At 40.1% G+C, this 19,813-nt stretch overlaps 2 protein-coding genes across 5 annotated transcripts in view; both read right to left on the bottom strand.

The window, feature by feature from the left end:
- The window catches only part of LOC131105068 (myelin basic protein-like), a 13,305-nt gene extending 8,913 nt beyond the window's left edge, over positions 1-4,392 (bottom strand). For all 4 annotated transcript variants that reach the window (XM_058052801.2, XM_058052800.2, XM_058052803.2 and 1 more), the window contains exon 1: positions 4,129-4,392. In XM_058052801.2, the coding sequence (XP_057908784.2) occupies positions 4,129-4,248 (120 nt within the window). In that variant the 5' untranslated portion in view covers positions 4,249-4,392. The remainder of the gene's footprint in view (positions 1-4,128) is intronic.
- LOC131105067 (myelin basic protein-like) lies at positions 4,377-19,813 on the bottom strand. Its single transcript, XM_058052799.2, has 4 exons — positions 19,600-19,813; positions 14,135-14,193; positions 12,707-12,794; positions 4,377-4,675 (listed from the first exon to the last, which is right to left on the bottom strand). Exons 2-4 carry the CDS (start codon positions 14,177-14,179, stop codon positions 4,377-4,379), a joined length of 432 nt encoding a protein of 143 aa, XP_057908782.2. The 5' UTR covers positions 14,180-14,193; positions 19,600-19,813.

Raw genomic sequence — 19,813 nt, 5'->3', positions numbered from 1 at the left:
TCCAAAAGCTGAGAACAGGATCAGATCAGGAACAGCTCACTGGTCACAAGAGTTCACAGCAAACAAATACAAGTATCCACAGTTAAGTTGACACTCTGAGGTCAAAGACGTGAACCTGAGGCGAGAGACTGATGCGAGGGAGGAAGAGACCCCCTCCATCCAAGACACTAGGGTTCGAGTACAGTCTCATTTTGGTCTGAATGTGAGCTGACACATATCACACCACTCCTCAACAGTACCGATTCTGCCAGCCATTAAACATCAATCTTATGAAAGGATGCTTCGCTGAGGCCATCCTTGTCATTTGTATGATGAAAGCTGTTTTAGCAGTAAAATGCAGGCGATGCTTACTTTTCCATCAGAAAAGCGCAAATACCCTTTTTATATGGCTGTAATTGCACGTTCCTTTAGTAAGAGATTGCAGGTATGGAGATATGTGCAATTACTCTGCACAGGATGGTTATTTCAGCAAAAAGCATCTTTCCTCATGCTGAATTCTTTATGGAAATTCCTGCGGTAGAAAGAGCTGGTTTTTCACTCGAGGCAACAGAGGTGGGGCAACTGCATGTTTTAGTTACGCGAGATGTGAACACTAATTATTCAAAGGCAAACCACTGGTGAGAACACATATTTTTACTTTAACGGATTACATGTAATACATGATGAGAAAATTAAACAATACCGCAGCCAGATAGGATGTAAGCTGGCTATTTGTTGTGTTTACATTTCCCCAGCCACTTGAAGAATGAATGGTTTGTAAAGTTCTCCTGATTATTCCAAGTACACCAACTCCTGATTGACATAAGGTGCAGAGAAAATGCATATTGTCACACTTATTGATTTCCCGACTTGTATTTTTCCTCAGCACTCTGGTGCTCTGCAGGGACAATGAATCCAAGACAATGCTTTTGTCAATTGGAAAAAGTGGTACAAGAGCTTTTCGTTGCATCTGTCGTGTCTCGTTAAGAACAACACAATCCCAAACCACATGGTGAAATGTGCAGCAGAGAACATTGGCTTCCTCTTTCGGATAAATGTGCAAGAAGCTTGCTTTGGGGATCTAGCTTAAATGTCACAGCTCTGCCAGGATAACCAACATTGAACTAGAACATCAGAGTGTGTGACTGTGAGCATAGTCTGAAGACAAAGATTGGACCTTGATGGACTCTTAATGGTTGGTGAGACATTGGTCCAATTAGGTACTAATAAATTGTTGAGATCCTTACAACACAGGACTGAAAAGTAATTAGGAAGCCTGGCTGGATGAAATGCTGAATAACAATATAGTTAGCAAAGGATTTAAATGTAAATATTCTAAATGTCACCCAAGTGTAGACTTTCAGCTTTAAGAGGCTTAATAAAAAGATGAATTTACAATTTTATGCAGAATACTACAATTTCAGGGATTCAGTACAATTGACATATTTTCTTATCTGGTCGGATTTCGGTAATGAGAAACATAGTTCTGGTTAGTTATTGGGGTTACTTAAGTGTTTTGGCTTCTTAAAACAATATGTGTTCAAAAGAGTAATACATTTGCATGACAAAAATGCCTAAAAAATCTGTCTCTTTGTTTATTAATGCATAATCTCGGCAGTCCATTGTTTATGTATGTGGTCCACAACGGATGAAGAGTCGAGGGTTGCAGCCATTTTCATCACATACACAATGTCTGATCTCTTCGGGGAGGCATTTTTGCAAAATCTTTCAAATGCACGTTGTTTTGAGAAGCCAAACTGTTTACTCAAGTAACGCCAATAACTAACCGCAACTACGTTTCCTCATCACTGTAATTCGACTAAAACTGGGCTCATGGGACCAAGTGTGGGGTAAGTCACTGTTGATGGACTACACGACTGCTGGGGAGTCATACAACATGTCAAAAGCTCTTACCTAAGATACCATATTTTCCAGACAGTAAGTCTCACTTGTTTGGCTGGCACTGCGACTTGAACTTAAATACATGTATTAGGCATTAAGAAGACGATTCAAATTGCAAATGTAGTAGTCTACATTGGTCACTCGGTGCCAGTAATTGTTTGGTGAAAGTGCCAGACTTGATCACCGCAACAACAGGGTTTTATTGCAAGATTAAATTATCTCACAATAACACAACAACATAATAAAAATAACACAGGCTTGCAGCCATAGCCTTTGACAAGCTCAAATTATTATTATGTCTTGTTTAGAAGGTTCTAATAATGTTAACATATTCAGAAGGTCATAAACAGGTTTTCTATACGCTAAGTACCAAAATATTCCACTTACAAAAAAGGAATCTACTTCACGGAAATTCCTTTGTCAAACTTAGACCTGGAACCTATTAACCGTGATAGTATATAGTTTACCATGTCAGTAAATATAATTTATCAGGAACCAAAAAGTTAACATTATCATCGGGAGCCGCAAGAGGGCGCACTAGGCTAGCAGCATCGAGCATGAAGAATTCAATGGATTCAGTTATGTCGAATAAGATCGGGAGCTTGGTGAACTTGCTTACTGGTAGCTTGCTTGTTGGACTTGTGAATTGAAATTTCAGCCTCCCGAGTATGTTCTTTATATTATTGTGTAGCTGAATAATAAATAATTGCAACTTATAGTCCAGTGCGACTTATATATGTTGATTTCCTCTTCATTACCTATTTTTTGACTGATGCACCTCATAATCTGGAGTGACTTATAGTGAGGAAAATACGGTACTTAGGTGTAAAATGGCTTTAATTCCTAAGGTGGTGATATATCCAATAATTTTTTTTTTTTAATTATGGTGTATAACAGCAAAAAAGACATAATTTTGGCGTTGTTTTATCCCAAAAATAATAATTTTCTTTAATAATTAATTTTCAGCCCAAAAAATATTGTTGACTGCAACAATATGCTCCTCAGTTAGCAATCATAATAGTGCTTCTACTGTAATACATCACTTTTATTTATATCTCATATTAAATATATATTATTTAGCTTTGAAAGTCATCTATTGTAGATGTTGGGAATCAGCCCCAAGACAGAGAAAACAAAGACAAAATACAGATTTAAATCAATCAAATTAAATCAATTGGGAAGTCCCAAACCTGAAATATGTTGGTCCTTAAAAGGAAAACTGCACTTTTTTTGGACATTTTGTTCATCACCCACAATCCATGTGTGAAACATGAACACACACATTTATCTATTCTCTACATTCTCATCAAACAAATAAAAAGAGGCAGCTCATTAATGCATGTAATGGGACACACCTATTCTGCCTACAAAGACCGCAATAAAAAAAAAATCTCCAACATCCATTTATGGTTTTATATAAATGCTATAACAGGTATATTCCTGATAAGAGGAAATAGTTACAATATTCTGTCATACTTTAGTTATTTAAAGATTCCCCTAACTTCCTTCTTGGGCACATTGATTTCACATAGCGTCATAGAAACAGACGCTACACCTGGTGATAACTTTTTCAAAACAAAAATAAATACACAGCAGCAGCTCCAAAATGTAGCTAATAAGGAAAAATGTAGCTTTTGGTAGCGGCTGATGGTTCCTCGCCGGTCAGTAGTGAGCCAATGTGGTGCGGCGTGGTGTCACTACCCCAGTAATATAGTTCTTTGGCATAACGATGTAATAATAATAATAATAATAAAAACAGGAAATAACAATGTGTGTATTCATGCCTCACATAAAGATTGTGGATGATAAGCAAAATTCCCCCAAAAAGTGCAGTTTACCTTTAAAACCAGTTGAACAGATGAACTGTTTAAACAAACAGATGCATTGCAATGACATGTGCAATATTAACTCAATTCAACCAAACTGAATCACACCAGTACCATTCAACAAAAACACAATATAGAAACATATCCATAAATGATTAAAAATCACGACCTCTTTGTAATAACAATAATAATAATAATAATAATAATACAGCAAATGCAAAATAACCCCCAGCCAAAAGCAGGATCTTTCAGATGATTTTCAATCCATTGAAAGGACCAAATATAATGAACCGAAATGTGAAGTTTTTTTTGCACCAAACCATTTGAACATTGTTAAAGCGTGGGAAGTAAAAATTGGTTCTGGAAAAGAATGGGTAGAAAGAACAGATACTTGAACAGATAACTCTCCCTGCCTCCTCACCTTACTCTTCTTCTTCTTGTCCCCGCCAAAGAATTTCCCAATCTGATCCAGAACACCGGGGTTCTTCTTCCTGCGGCCCAGCCCAAAGGCGGCCTGTGCAGAGCTGCTTGCGGATGCCATGCTTGTGGTAGTCGTAGTCGGTGGTATATTGGTTAAAAATGGGGATGACGTCTCTCCTTGGAGCCAGAGAGCAAACAGCGGAGGATGGAAGCAAGCCTACAGAGGAGAGGGAGGGAGGAAAGGCTAGCCTAGTCTAGGTCCTGTTCGGGGCTCTCCGACCCGCACTCTGAAGCTGCTCCGTTGTGCTCCTGGATAGTCTGCAGCTCATCCGATTCGGAGGGTCGGTCTTTGAAGGTGTTGTCTTCCCGGCCCGGGGCATCTCGGGAGAAGAGGCGGACCAGGTGGGGGCGCGGTGTGGCAGCGTCAGGGTCAGCTGTGCTGGCGGGGGTCCAGAGAGAGTGGGGGCCCTCAGCGCCCGTGGAGTCAGTCACCGCTGGCTTCTCCGAGATGCAGCCATTGTTCTGTTTGGTATCTGTCTCACCCGTTCCTGCGCAGAAACAACAACAGGGTCATGTATGGGCTCGGGCCTGCATGGCACACAGCGCAGTGCAGTCACACAATGAGATCCTTTGATGAGACACCACCCTTCCTGCTGCTATGTTAAAGGTCCTGGAAACATCAGCATTTGAACTGGAATGAACCATCTCTGATCAACAAGACACCATGGGGAGGTGAGCAATTAAAGCTTTGTCAAAAAAATCTCTCATCCTGTCTACTCAACACATTTAAACAGATTGATCAACAATTTTGAAATTGGCCTTTTGTGTACATGGAAAAAGTTTTACATCTTTAAATTCACCTTATGCCAACCACTTGCATTTACATTTAATTTCCCTTTTCAGAGCAGCCATTCGGTATTGGACTGTACAAGTACAGTGATGTCTACAAAACTGGAAGAAAAACACATTAAATTGTGAATTGGATCAGAATAAAACACACAAACTATTTACTGTGGCATCATTGGAACCTCACATTGCCAACGTTATAATGCCACTGCTTGTCTGTCATGCTCAGTAAACTCGGGAAGGCTGAAGAACAAACACAATGCTCCACGCTCCTTTGCACAGTTTGGCTGTGCTCTAATGATGGACATTCTAGTTAGTGTTACTAAATATCCTGTTCGTGGTCACATAGAATGGCAGAATGTATCCCAAATGAGGTACACACAGGGCTGACAAAAGCTTTTAGCACTCACATTTAAAGCGACAGGCAATCTGTAGTGTTCACTAAAAAGCTTTTTGGGGAGGAAAGTGTGACCGAAACCACAAAACTCCACACACAAAAGACCCGAGCCAAGGGTCATTCTTTAAAAACATTTTTAAAATGTATTATTGGAAAGCCCGGGAGCTGGTGCTGATTACACAGTCCCATTACTCCGACATCTCCTATTTAGAGTGTTCATCGGATCATATCGTGCATCTATGTGTAAATATTAAAATTTCTCCTCAAGCATACAATAAAGGCTGTGCCTTCCAAATGTAGCTTTGCTAAGCATCTCCTACGACAGAGGACATCCAGTGCATTCCTGCCACCTGAACAATATACACACTGTAGTGGAGAGGAATGGTGTAGCGCTACACTCGACAATATGCATGCTAAAATTGACAGAAACAATGGTCCTTTGTCAGTGCAGAATGGTTATTACAATGAGACAAAGAGTCTTGTGTCACTAAAATAACTCCTATAAATATGGATTCTGGTGACACTTATCTGATTTGGGAGCAAAGAGCTACAAGGCTAGTGACACTGGCTGCTCCATTCTTGGAGGGTATTCATGCAGGATTATGTGATTAGGATTTGGGAATTCCTCAGCTTAATCGTAATACAACAGGTTATGTGCATGCTGTCTCTGTTCTTAGATTTTTATTACAAAAATAGGACTTGTACAGAAAATGTAGCTATTTTTCCAATGAGAAAAACGTCAAATGTCTGGTCTATCACTTTATACAAGATGATAGACCAGTCTAGGGTGTGCCCAATATCTTGGCTTAAATCAGATGGGATAGGCTCCAGCTCACCATCATAAGATGAATGGATGCACACATAAAGCATTGCCTTCCAACTTTTTAATCATGCGTCTTGTGAGAGTGCAGTCTTTATTAATATATCAAGTCTTTATTAATATACCAACCGATCCATTAGTCAGTTCTAATACTAAACTTCACAAGTTTTCATGCAAAAAATGATCAACTTTTAGGTTCTAACATTTGAATTAATTGAAGAAACTACCAGTAGTTTATTTTTAAAGTGTGTACAATGTATTGCCGAGGTTAAGAGACCATAAACAGCCTCTCCGGTCAGGTCAAGTGGAATATTCAGTGAACCAAAGGAGAATGATCGACATCCAAATAGGTATGCAGAGAGTAGGCCCCAAATCTCATCAGTTTTCCTCCTCTTCCTCAATGTGATGGGATAGGAAGCCAAGCATCAGGGAGAACAACAAGGACTTCTGTGGGACTGAAAAAACGGGAAGCATTCCTCTCCAGAACTGCAGTATGTGGCTTTAGATCAAAACCTCCTCCACAGCGGCAAAAATCGCCCTACTGCTGCATTCATGGTGGAGCTAAAGCACCCACAATGCAAGATAAGGGATCTCACTGTCTCTGAAAACCCATACCGCATTCAGTACTTTAGACAGCCAGTGATAGGATTGCCAGCATGGGCGACATCATTGACTCTTGACCTTCCATTTGAATAGTGAATTCAGACAGTGAAGGGTGTGGCTTCGAGGTGAAACATGCACTTAATATTGATATAGCTGACTGATAGTCAGGTTAGAAATCTAGGGAAGACAATGACCTCGGACTTTAACGTAACTGGGACAGAGTTGGAAAACATCTGCAGTACATCCACAATGCTGCTGCTCGAGTCCTGACCAGAAAACAAGACCATATTAACCCAGTGCTCAGGTCTCTGCACTGACTTCCTGTTGCTCAGAGAATGGATTTTTAAAACAGCTCTGCTTGTGTCCAAGTCGTGTCATGGTCTTGACCCAAAGTACATATGAACCATCTTGGGTTCTGAGAACCTCAGGGAGTGGTCTCCTGCTGGTGCTAAGGGTCATCTACACGGTGAGGCTGTGTTTCAGTTAATATGGCTAGAACAGTTCCAGAAAATGTGAAACAGGCCCTACTTTGACGATGTTCAAATCCAAGCTGAAAACACTTCTACTTAGCTAAGTGACTACAGCTGCAACAATTCATCAATGAAGCAATGATTAATCTATTAGCTAATTAATCAACATAATTTGGTATTCCAATATTTGTTTTATTGTGTTTTATTGCATGTCGACCTGCCCTAGGAGCTAGTATGACCGGTTGTGACCTATACAGTACTTAAGATGTAAAAAAGAACCAATACGTGTCATTCATTCATCCTCACAAGGGTCACGGGGGTGTTGGAGCCTATCCCAACTGTCTTTGGGAGAGAGGCAGGGTACACCCTGGACTGGTGGCCAGCCAATCATAGGGCACATATAGACAAACAACCATTCACACTCACATTCATACCTATGGACAATTTGGAGTCGCCAATTAACCGAGCATGTTTTTGGAATGTGGGCGGAAACCGGAGTACCCAGAGAAAACCCACGCAGAGATGGCCGAGAGTGGAATTGAACTCGCGTCTCCTAGCTGTGAGGCTTGCACTCACCACTGTCCGCCATGCAGCCCAATATGTTACTCTCAAATGTGGGAGACCGCTCATGAAGGTAATGATTTAGTGTGGTTACACAATATAACCCATTTCTTGAAACCATAGAAACTCCAATGTCTTTTTCTCATCAGATTATTCTGACGTTTGTGTTTAATTACTGGGATGTAGTCGTAAAGGTTGTGCTTTCTTTGGTTCCGATCACTCTCTCTTCTGTTGAACTCTGAAAGCCAAAACCTAAACTGACATACACACAGACACACAAACATGAGCACACTTGGGAATGATTGCGGTGCCAGATGGTCAAGACCTGATTACGTGGCCTCTGAACTTAGGGTCACAGAGACACACATCATCTAACAGTGTGGGAGAGAGGCAACACAACACAACACAGAATGCATCTAGAGAGTGCGTGTTGCCACATAAAATGTAATCCGGAAAAGCTGCCGGCAGCGGGGGGATGCGGACATCCGCATAATCAGGGGTGCATTTGGGGCAAATGGAAGAAAAACATCCCCATCCTGCTGCAATTTTCCATCAACCGAAGCCCATACTGTGGATCCAGTGAAAAATCTGACAGTGAGTAGAAGAGATCAGAGGCGAGAGAGCGAGGTTAGAAAAAAAAAGAGTGAATGTGAACAATGGTGTCAAAGCAAGGAACACTGGTACAGTGATGCATGCTTCCCTATAACAATCAGCGTCTTTGACAGGGAAGGAGGAGCTACATGATGGCACTGCTTGGGCTTGTGTCAGTCTGTGTCTGACTCTACCATGGAGACAAATAACTGAACCCCGACATGTTTGTGAGACAAATGCGCAGCATGACTTCAACGTACTGTCCTATATACACTTTCAGCTGTGACAGGACGTTTTCTATATTGTCATATCGTGATACATCCCAAAAATATTGTGACATATGCCAAGGCGCATATCGCCCAACTCTAATATAGATACATATAAACGATAAATGAAAAGGATAAATAAAATCTACCGTCATGTTTCCACCGCTGATCATTATGGGTAAAACGACTACTACTGATCATCATAGACGGGCTAAGAAGTTTCCAATACAGTATCACGCCATAGAAATCTTCTTTTAAATTATTACTTACTGTGTTTGCCAAGAAAAATTCTCTCTTTAGCTGTTTTTTTTCCCCAGCTAAATGTTTTATAGAAAACAATGAATATGTTATAAATAGAAACAATGACAAATTAAGGCAGAGTGTGGGGGTGAAATGAAGAGCCTCTCCGTGGATACAGACAGCAACACCACCGACCTTTCATTCCAAAGTACTCCAGGATAATACATATTCACCACACCGAAATGTCATTTCAAAAGGAAGGATGCATTTTCATGACTAGTTAATGTGGCTTATTCATTGACTTCTCTACTGAATAATAATTATTATTATGAATATTATGAATAGTAATAATGAGAGAGGCTGGAAGGTTTGGCCGCAAACCTGCACCAAGCCTTACCCGATCACGTCAGTATTGTGCCTCACTCTTTCAGAGTCGGTGGACTCACATGGAAGCACCAAGTGGATAAAACAAGAGAAATGATGCAAACTAATCATCCTATTTAATCTCAAAAAGCCTTTTTTGGGGTGTGTTTCAGCGTTAATGTCTGTGGTTGTCTATGAAATGGTCCAAAACATTTCCTGATGCTCGCTGATTAGTCCATGCTTTGTAACTAGTTTGCTCAACCAAGTCTGTGAAGACCCTTTAGCTGGTCCAAATGCTGCTGCATGCATACAAACCAGAGCAAGGAAAAGTGATTATATTTCTCAGCTTTTACCAGCTTTGCTGCACTGAAGTGAATTTAAAAAAAATCATTCTCCTTACAAAACACTCTACTACATGTCCCAGAGCTTAGGTTTACATCAGGTGCCACATGATAACATGGACATGGGAAATGAGTCTATTTCTGATGAGTTGACCATTACAAATTAGACAATATATTGTCTTTTCAAGCAAGACTGACGTCTCCATCCTATGCTATTTCCTTATTTCTCCTCATTTCTACCTGGTTTAATGGAGAAAAGGTGAGCCGCACTGAGTCAGCCTGGAACAGGCGGGGACAGACAGAGGGGGTCTGCTTTGTTGAGTGGATGCCTGCTGCAGGCTGGACCAGGTAATGGAGCCATAATGGGCTTTTATCAGCCACATAGCTCATGGCGATGTTTACCTTTCAGTGGTAAAGCAGCACAAACAGGAAGTTCAGCAAGAAGACGTCCCCCAGACACTTAACAGTCTGGGGAGAGTCATGACGCCTGCTGATGACCGCTCCACCAATAGACAATCCAATAACGTTGGACTAATTCTAAGTCATAAAACGATGGACAAAGCCCAATATGAGTTAAAATTTATTTTGCTTGCTTCTATATTGTCCTAATGGAACAAAATAGGTTCTGCATTGGTGCACTCACTTTAGTAATATTCCCTCAAAGTAAGTCAAGTTACAAAGTGAGTATTTACGTCAGTTACACTGATCATGCTCGTAAGTGCAGTCAACTCAGTTTACATGGTGTCTGGGATAACGAGAAACGATACTGACCAAAAGGTTAAAGGTTGAATCATTACATCCCTGAAGCCGTAACACACCCAGCTCATTCAAAGGCAATACACTTGTTGTACCAGAACATGAACAAAATGATGGTATCCAAAACTCACCTTTTATATTTCACAGTGCATCTATTTCTAGTCTGGTCACATTATTAACGGAAAACCTGATTGAAAAGCCGCATCCGCTGCCATCTGAAGTGTAGATGCAGCCGACTCCCACTTCTGTACCCAGAGAGGAGATTGTGTGATATCAGAGTGCACAACGCCCGTTTCAAGCACGGCACAAACGCTCACATGTCACACTTGTTGCACACATCATCCGGAGTCCAACGCAGCCCTGCACACAACAAAAGTTCCTCCTGCACTAAAAGTGCTACATTGTGTCCACATGCATTGCGAGCCTCAAACTCACCACACCCTGCCAAGTGTTCAGCCCCAAATGCCGCACCAATCTAAAGATTTTGGAAGCACCACAGCCACTCACTGTCCACCCTCTCATTCAGCTTCAAAAACATCCAAGCAAAATCCCTGCAGTAACCTAAATAATAATGCAGCATAAAGTATTGTCTGCTAGTATGGGCCATTTCAGTCTGTTCCAACAAGTCAATCAGACAAACCCTCGCTTTAGCGTCAACATCCATGAAATCAACACGACAGATGTTGCCACTGCACACAGAGGCCTGATCACTAACGCAAGCCTCCACAATCTTTGGTTGGTGGGCATCCACATATTCAACCATACCAATACCAAGATATTGACCCGTCTTCAAAAATCACATGGCGAGCATCACCATGCTCCACTGACTGACTGCGTTCGTTTTATAATCAATCAATGCCTTATTAACTGGGGGACCTGATTTGACACAAATGGCACACAGCCGAGACAAATTGTCCAGATCTATACATACACAGTACGGTACAGTACTTATTTAGCACATACCAATTGAGCTTTTTTTTTCACCGCAGATTGTGTTGTGAATAATGATTTTGTCAGCAATGGCAGTCTACAGTGTTGCACTCAGTGTCATTTTAGTCAACTACTGGCTAAATCACTTCTATCCTTTCTATCTTTATTTTGTTGTACAAGTGGTCTTCTGTTGAAAACTATTTTCAAGACTTGAATGTTGCGACCGTCATTCAGAATAAATATCGTATCGGCTGTGGTGAGCATGACAAGGAGGTGGCAGCTTAATGACATCAAAAACAAAACAGGCGACTGTCGTCCACAACCATGCTTACCAACATCAGCAAACTTAACTGTCCACTCCGCACATAACCATCCTCCACCGACTCCCACATAGTCGGGACTCATGTCACATTCACAATCGGAAATGACAAAACTATTTCACATAACTGCAAGGTGGCCACAATATCATTGTACTTTTTAAAGGATCTGCAATAGTGACAGTGTTTTTTTGTCGTAATTATACTTTTATTTAATTCTTGTATCCAGTGTTCTACTAGTATTTGATGTCCTTCCTGTGTTCTGTGTACAGCTTATGTCTCAGAGGAATGAACTCGTTCATAACACCAGGACCACCTACATTGCATACACTGGCAGTGTATACACGACCAGATAAATATCCTTAATTTCATGAATATGTAGTGTTTCTCTAAGACACATGCAGTCAAAGCATAATGCTTTTTCTCGCTCTTCTTTTATTAAAAGGTGCTGCATGTAAGTTGGAGACAGTGTGTATAATGTATGAAATTGATACAAATAGATTTCCCTCACACTGTGAGACGGCTGCAATCAACTTTTTTCAGAGTTGATGAAGACAGCAGAAAAAAAATTATCACAAAACATGACTTTTTTTTTTAAATATTAATCTACAATACCATACAAATAACCATATCTGGTGAAGAACATCTTGAAATGGGTCTGCACTGTAAAGTCCAATTTATATCTATTCCTGAATATCCTTTTCCTTTGTATTCTAGTCTCTGTACATCTATCACAAATGTTCATGTGTGCCCAATGTGTTGCACAACAAACTCTGCCCTCATCTGCTGGGTTGCAGCATTACAAAAGTCCTTTATTTTTATGAGTGGTTGGCTTCCGCTGAAAAATGGCATTCTTAGATATTCAAAGTCTCTGTCCTTCATGATTGAAACAGTATTAGTATTTGCATATGGTACACAATTACAATAGCTATTGCTATGCTCTTTTTGATAGCAATATTTCCCAAGTATATTTTCTTATACTGAAACACTACCACTTACGACTTAAATGCTTGATTTGGCTTCACTATAACAGCATTGGGTTGATGCAAATGCAAACAAGTATTGTTTAACCTCTTACCAAAGACTTCATCTTGTGTTTCAGGTTCTGTTGCTGTTGGACCCACTGGACTTGTCCCCTCTTTGGCGTCAGGTGGTGATGATAAGGCCTTAAACAGGGAATCAAAAACAGGTTGGGTAGGTGAGTTGCTATGGCAACAGTGCAGAGTCAGCTCGACTGTTGGAAAAAGTGACACCCATTCATTTGTTCAGCATTATAGAGAAACCTTAACTATACTGTATAACGTCCTTGTGTTGTGATGCAACAGGTTAACCTTGACACACGTACATGTACAAGGAGATGCAAAGTAATGCTGAAATACTGCATACAACCTGGATTATTATTTTCAAGATTTTCCGACATAAATCCCTGGTTGTTTGGATCAGCAATTTTAGTTAAATATATCATATAGCAGACCAAAACAGTGATAGATGAGAAGTGAAATGAAGTTCCCCGGATTTAGATCGGATTGGCAAGGCTATAAAAAAAATCAATACACAAAAAAAAGTGTATGGAGACCTCCCTAATTTCTATGTTGACAATTGCTGAACCAACTATTAGGGCATGTTGTGCATTAAAAATTATATGATTACAGTAATTACTTCAATAACATCACACCCTGATTTTGAAGGCACGCAGAAGCACTGGGAGGGCAATTTTTTTAACCATGGGCAGAGTGCAGTTGTGTGGCTTTCAGCATCATATTCCACCTTCCTACCTATTAAATAGAGCAGGGTTGACAGTACGTGGTGTGCTGGAAACATTAAAGCATCATCTGACCCTTGCACGTGTCAAGACGAACAGGAGGGCAGTTCCATGATGATTATGAATGCCAATTACTCCTGCCATCTAAACTGACTCCTCTCCTCTTACCTTGTCATCTCTGAGCAAGGTAATGATGACAATTTGTACCTGTATATAGAAATACAGGCATAGAAATTGTAAAAAAAAATATTCCCATATGAAAATGATGTAAATCTAATTAATCAATTCCAGAAAACTGTATAAAAAACAAGAGATTATAATTAGTTTTATCGATCAGCATACACACTGCGCTTCGGCAAGCCACTCTGCCTTTAAAATCTTTAAGTTTGGCCCATGTTCTTGTATTTATTTAACGAGCAGATATGCTACATCCAAGTGTATCGTTGCAACAACCATCTCAGTGAAGTGTTTGCATAGTGCGTTATAGTATATCGTAAATATACGGGAATCTTAGTATTAGGTTTAGTTTTTTTGCGCATGCATGCTTTCACACCCGACTCGAGTGATCAGAGTACTTTGTTCACTTTAATGAGTGACTCATAAAAACTAAAGTCATTAAAAGGAATCAGGTTTACCATCACTACTGTCTACAGTCAGTCCAAACTCCAAATAATAAAAGGCAATCCTCATACTGATATAGAAATGCTCAAAAAGACAGACGAGAGCGCCTCGAGGGACTTGTACCTTGTTGTCTGTCGGTGACTCCCTCTTTCCTAGACGCTGGCCCATGCTGCTGACAGTGGCTGCAGTGGGAAAATATGAACGATAAGTTAAAGACAGCAGTTCATAAACAGTATTTTGTGTCTGTCAGTTTCTCCTGATTTAAGCAATATCACCACAGTCATAATAAAACAGTAACACGGCACTAAAAGTACAAACACAAGTGAATACTCCAATCATTTAGTGTAATTTACCACCAACGACAATCATGGAAATGTAATTTTAAAAACCTCTTTGGTGACCATATCCATTCCTAATACCGTTTGATTAACATGTGATGTGGTGTAAAACACTGAATGTAAATGAGTTGTAGCTTCTTTGTCAGTATCAACATCTTTGATTCTGCTTAGGTTCTCTGTCGTAGATGATGCACTAGTCTGTTTTAAATGGCAGTTTCTCTCTTCTATGACTGGTTAGGATTTCTTTAAGGCACCGCTCTCTGTGAAGTTTGCATTATCTCCATGTGTGCATGGTTTTTTTTTCCCATGTACTCAAAGTGTCACAAAATAAACACAGTTAGGACACCGACAGCCGCCGCTTCTGACTCTTCGATATGAGCAAGAAACGTTAAAAAGAACATCGGGCTTCAGCACAGGTTTGGCGGATAATCCAGCTCCGCCCATGTTCACAAAACAGTCCCATATCTGCAACTCCAACCACTTCTGCCTGTTGTTTGCCTTTTTAGGCAACTTCAAGACAGACGTCAGTCACAGGAACTGTGTTAGCCTCACCATCAGTTTCATTCTACAATGTTACACAATCAGAGCTGTGATCTTGCAAAAATTCAGACTAGCCAGAAAAGACTGTTGCATAATCTAGTGAGAAAAACAGAAAGGGCTGTAGATCAGCGGGGATGTGCGGTAAAAGCCAACAATTAAAATTCTGCAGCAGTGCTTCTCAAACGAGCAAACACTTTTTCCTCTCCCTCACACAAAGTCCTGTAATTTAAGAAGCCATAGGGGAAGTGTTAAAAACATGCAACAGGAAAGACCTCTTTTCTCCAATTTAACTGCAACTGTTAGCCATTGTAGAATCTGTGCTGAAAGTTTCTTTTTGGATTAACTTTTTAGTACAAAATTAAAACGTGATGAGATTGCTCATTTGGAGAAAAGCTTTTCGACTATGATTCTGATTTGTTTCAATTATCAATAAGAACTTGCAAGAAGCAATTGAATTAAAAGTAATTATTTGACTTGGCTACGTTGCGCATGTGCATGGAATCGTGCTATGCCATAGCCCACTTATTCCAATTGCGCCAAAGGTGTGGAGTACTTAGTAGCAGGTCAGTGCCCTCACACTTGGCAAACCTGTCGTGCCTGGCCTAGTGAGAGTACAACATAAGAGCAAACTGGGGGTGCAAACAGGATGCTGATGCTAACTTAAAGGTGCTCAATTACCACGAGGAAATCGGTTTAAAGTGTGGATAAATGATTTCGAAAATGACATCTCATCTCGCAGATCCATCTGCCTCCCAAGGCCGTACATTTGTTCCTTTCAGCGATTTGGCTTGTGAGGATGAAATAAATTGAACAGCATGAATCTTTTTATCGAGATTAGATGACGTTTCATAGTGTATACAAAAGGGAGAATGGATTACCCAACAGTAAGTACAACATCGAGGACACCCGGGCATGAAAACATCATCACTGCGACCAAAGCTTGCTTGCACCTTTTGTCGCTGAGGATTATCCCATGTTCAATATTTTTCAGAACAAGATTAACAGCACACCTAACATGATTATTTGCCATTTTAGAGAAAAAGAGAATACACAAAACATGTTACCTTGTGACAACAAGGTACAACAGGCACCTTTTTATTATGTTTCCTTTAGTCTCCATCAATGATGTAACACAGTTTGTGTGTGCGTGTGTGTGAACTTTGGATGAAGGCCAAAGAGAGCAATGAAAAAGTACAGTAGTAGTCGCCTATCTGCTAGTGAAAGCTCAAAGGATTTGAGTTCTAAAGTCAACATCTGTCTGCAAAGTGAGAGTATTTTCTAGCAATAAGCATGGCCAAGAATGCAGAAAGCTCTCTATTGGCCTCTTTATGAGAGCATATGTTTAACCATTGCAACCATACCATTTCAATTTGCATTTAAATACTACTAATGACTGGATTTGTCAATGAAAACCGAGGTTTCATTGAGACAATGAGCTCATTATACTAAATAATCTTGGGCATCTTTCAGTGTAGGCCGAGTGGTTAGTATGTTGGTCACACAGTCGGGAGATTGGGAAGATCTGGGTTCGAATCTCCGTTGGGCATCGTCCCTGCTACTGCTCCACCAGTTGGAGATGTCCCGGCATTAAAGGAGCGAATAACATCTGTAACTTCCGGGTGACAACTGGCGGAAGTGCGACAGGCATATATGCCTTCAGGTGGGCCCACTTGCACCCTGTCATTATCTTTTTGTTCAGGACACCCCTACTCAAAAGTTTCTACTATGTAAATTATACACGACAAAATTCAGTACTTCAGCACATCTTACAAAACTACTTTATGCATCATGAGTTGTATCAAAGGTAATGGATTTCATTGATTTCAGCGTTTGTAGCAATTTTGACATTTATGTTACAGAATATTAATGTCCTTTTATTGTAAACTTACAAGAACAAGCAGAAAATGTGTATAGCACACATGGGTTAAAATGAAACTGTCTGACTGATTATGCAATGTTAATTTAAGCATTTATTTGCTTGGGCACCTCACATTTCTCCCAGTCCTCGTGTCTTATGCGTCAGGAATACATCTAATACAATTCAATGGGGATGTACAGTCAGATGGGGTTTGCTGTCTAACAAGACAAATTCCAACCTCTCCACATGGATCTGGAAAGAAAACACTGAAATGTGACCATCTGCTGAGAGCATCTGACACACTACAAGCTGCTGTAGACCACAGGAAGTACGGTTCCCCCAAGCTGAGTGGCAGTTCCAAGCCTCAGGCCAAACAACAAAACAACAAAAACCCAATTACGTAGCTGCACTGGGGCTGTTCACGGCAGGTAATGTGACTCAGCCTGTTGACCAAGAAGAGTCACACATGGGGGAGGAAGAAATGATGAAAGTTGCCTCATGTGCAATGAATCACCTGTGCAGCGTGTTCACACCCTGACTCACTTTTGGGATCTTTGATAAAAATGAAGTTTTAATACACTATCAATACGTTATCAATTAGTGTGAACGCAAAGAGAAAGGAATGTGTATCTCCTGGCTGTGCTGAGGCAAATCCTATGAATTTCAAAGGAATGCATTCCTACAGTCTTGCAGCTAAGTTTTCACAAGCAAACAGAGTCTTTGCCTGCTAAAACTATGTGAAGGTTAAGCTCAGACTTCTGGCATCCTTCCCTGCGTGTCAGTAATCCCTTGCAGTTCCACAATTCGGTCTCTGAAAGGACAACCAATTTGTTTTAAAATCAACCTTTAGACTATCAGGATATCTAAGTTATGTGTGCTTATCGTGTTTCACACAGCGTGACATTGGATGGCTTCAAAAAGCAAAATCCCTCATCTACTAAAAAGGTGAGGATTACATGCACTGTCTCAAAGCCAAGCATTTGCTTAGCGTTCCCTGGCAAGGGGACGTTTTGGGCTGCGGCCACGTGGATGTAAAATACTTATTTTTAGACCATGCATAGAAATAACAATCACAACATGCAAATAACATTTCCCACAAAGCATAACGTTTCACCACACCACTCAATAACACCATAGATGAACTCACTGGCAGGAAGACTGACAGCTTTAAACCAATGACCACTGGCTGTAAACTATGTATACTGCTGCAAGGAGTTAAAGGTCAACACATCAGCTACTGTAGTGCATTATTTTTGGTAATAATACTTATTTTGTGGTAATAATACTGCACCACATTTGTTCTCAGTGTTAAAAAAAAGAGCTTAAAAATGCATTCTAGGTGCACGAACAGGTTGACCAAAATTGTATCTACCACATTTTGAGAAATTCCCCTTTGCATTGAATCAACAATCACCCTAATTATCCTCAGTTTGGTGTCATATAGTGTATGAAATCTACATCTATATATCCAATACAAGGTGAAGCATATTGCTATGTCAATTCAGTGGCCAAAACAACAGTACATCTTCATAGTTTCACTACAGATTGTGAAAAATCACACGTTAGAGCAATACTTTCACATGTACTTGTGATGCAAAACGTTCAAAGAAACCCAGCAAAAAGAAAAAAAGTGAGTACTAATTGGTTCCAGACTTGACAGTGATCATGTAAATTGATTATTTTCATTGTTAGAGCATAGAAAACCTGTTTATGATCTTCTAAATAGAGCTTTAAACATTAGAGCCCTCTAGACATTAAATAGCACCCCTATAATCACTGTTAAACCAGCATTACACAATGATAATGAAATTGGTCCAATGATGTTGAGTTATCACTGTTACGTTATCACTGAATAAATCAAATAATTAAATATGCATAGTCTTTGACTAATAATAAGCCAGAGTCAACCATAAACAGTGACGATTTAATTTATTCTTAACACCATCAGAGTGAAGCAATAAAATTTGTGACAAGGGACAACTGTACTGTCATTTAAATGAGTTCAACACTTTTGTTTGTGGACTTAGATAGAATAGTATTATAACAGAAATGTCACTATTGGTAATTAGTAATAGTAGTAGTAGAGGTGGGCGGATGGATCCAAATATCAATACAGTATGGTCAATACCAGTGTGGGATCGACACCAACATGACAAGATCAATATTTTTCAGTTATTTTCTAGTTTCAGATATATCTGTGTGTTTTGTTTGTTCTTGAGTTGTTTAAATGTATGTTATTGTGTTCATAATCTCCGGGAATAAGTTATTGTGCTTTGGAGACGACACACCAATGGATTTCAATGAGAGCCCATGGTAGTTTTTGCTTTTATTTACATATTTTGTGCTATTGACTTGTGATCAACTGTATGAAATGAAGAAGAATTTGGGGGTAAAATTCTTAGAAATATTTTAAATCTTTGTCCTGATTATAAGTTCTAGTAATAAGTATCGGTATCGGCGCTACTGTGCCTTGTATTTACTTGGTATCGGACAGATGTCAGATGTATAGTATCGCCCATCTCTAGTTGTTGTAGTATTTGTGTGTGAGTTAATGTGGGGACAAATTAGGAAGCAGTAATATTAATAACAACAAAATAGAGCGTGGTTTAAGAGACTTAGACAAACACATAATGTGTTTTTGTTGCGAAACGCTACATATGCAGAGCGTTGTAAACAAGGCGAGGGTGGATGACGTGTTTAACGCCGTCCACAACACACTTCTGGTCATGACGCAATCAAAGCATATGGACATTACACGATTAGATCGTGTTTGCGTGTAGTTATCAAGCTGTTTGTTGCCATAACATACTTGTTTACAGGACATGTGAACAGGATCGTGTGCATATACATACCGTCCACGGTTAGACCATCAATTGCATCCACAGCTGAATCTCGCTGTCAGTCGGTGATCGTCGGCGTGGAATATGTCCACCTTACACTGTTTTGTCTCGATGTTGCTGTCATGAAAACAAATGTGGGTGAAAATAAAACGAGGAAAAGAAATCAGCGGCGTGTCAGTGCTTCCTGATTTTAGGTACGCTGGTAGTGATGATGTTTGCGAGGGGT

This window comes from Doryrhamphus excisus, linkage group LG5 (assembly GCF_037039965.1).
Source record: "Doryrhamphus excisus strain RoL-2023G ecotype Guam linkage group LG5, RoL_Dexc_Guam_v1.1, whole genome shotgun sequence".
In the NCBI taxonomy this organism is placed as follows: domain Eukaryota; kingdom Metazoa; phylum Chordata; class Actinopteri; order Syngnathiformes; family Syngnathidae; genus Doryrhamphus; species Doryrhamphus excisus.
Note: the sequence above shows the minus strand (reverse complement) of the source record. Positions and strands in the feature narration are given on the sequence as shown.

Coding starts and splice junctions, on each gene's coding strand:
- LOC131105067 (XM_058052799.2), bottom strand. CDS start 14,179: ATGGGCCAGCGTCTAGGAAAGAGGGAGTCACCGACAGACAACAAG. Junction 12,795..14,134: donor AGTCACCGACAGACAACAAG/GTACAAGTCCCT, acceptor TCCCTGTTTAAG/GCCTTATCATCACCACCTGA. Junction 4,676..12,706: donor AACACAAGATGAAGTCTTTG/GTAAGAGGTTAA, acceptor GTTTCTGCGCAG/GAACGGGTGAGACAGATACC.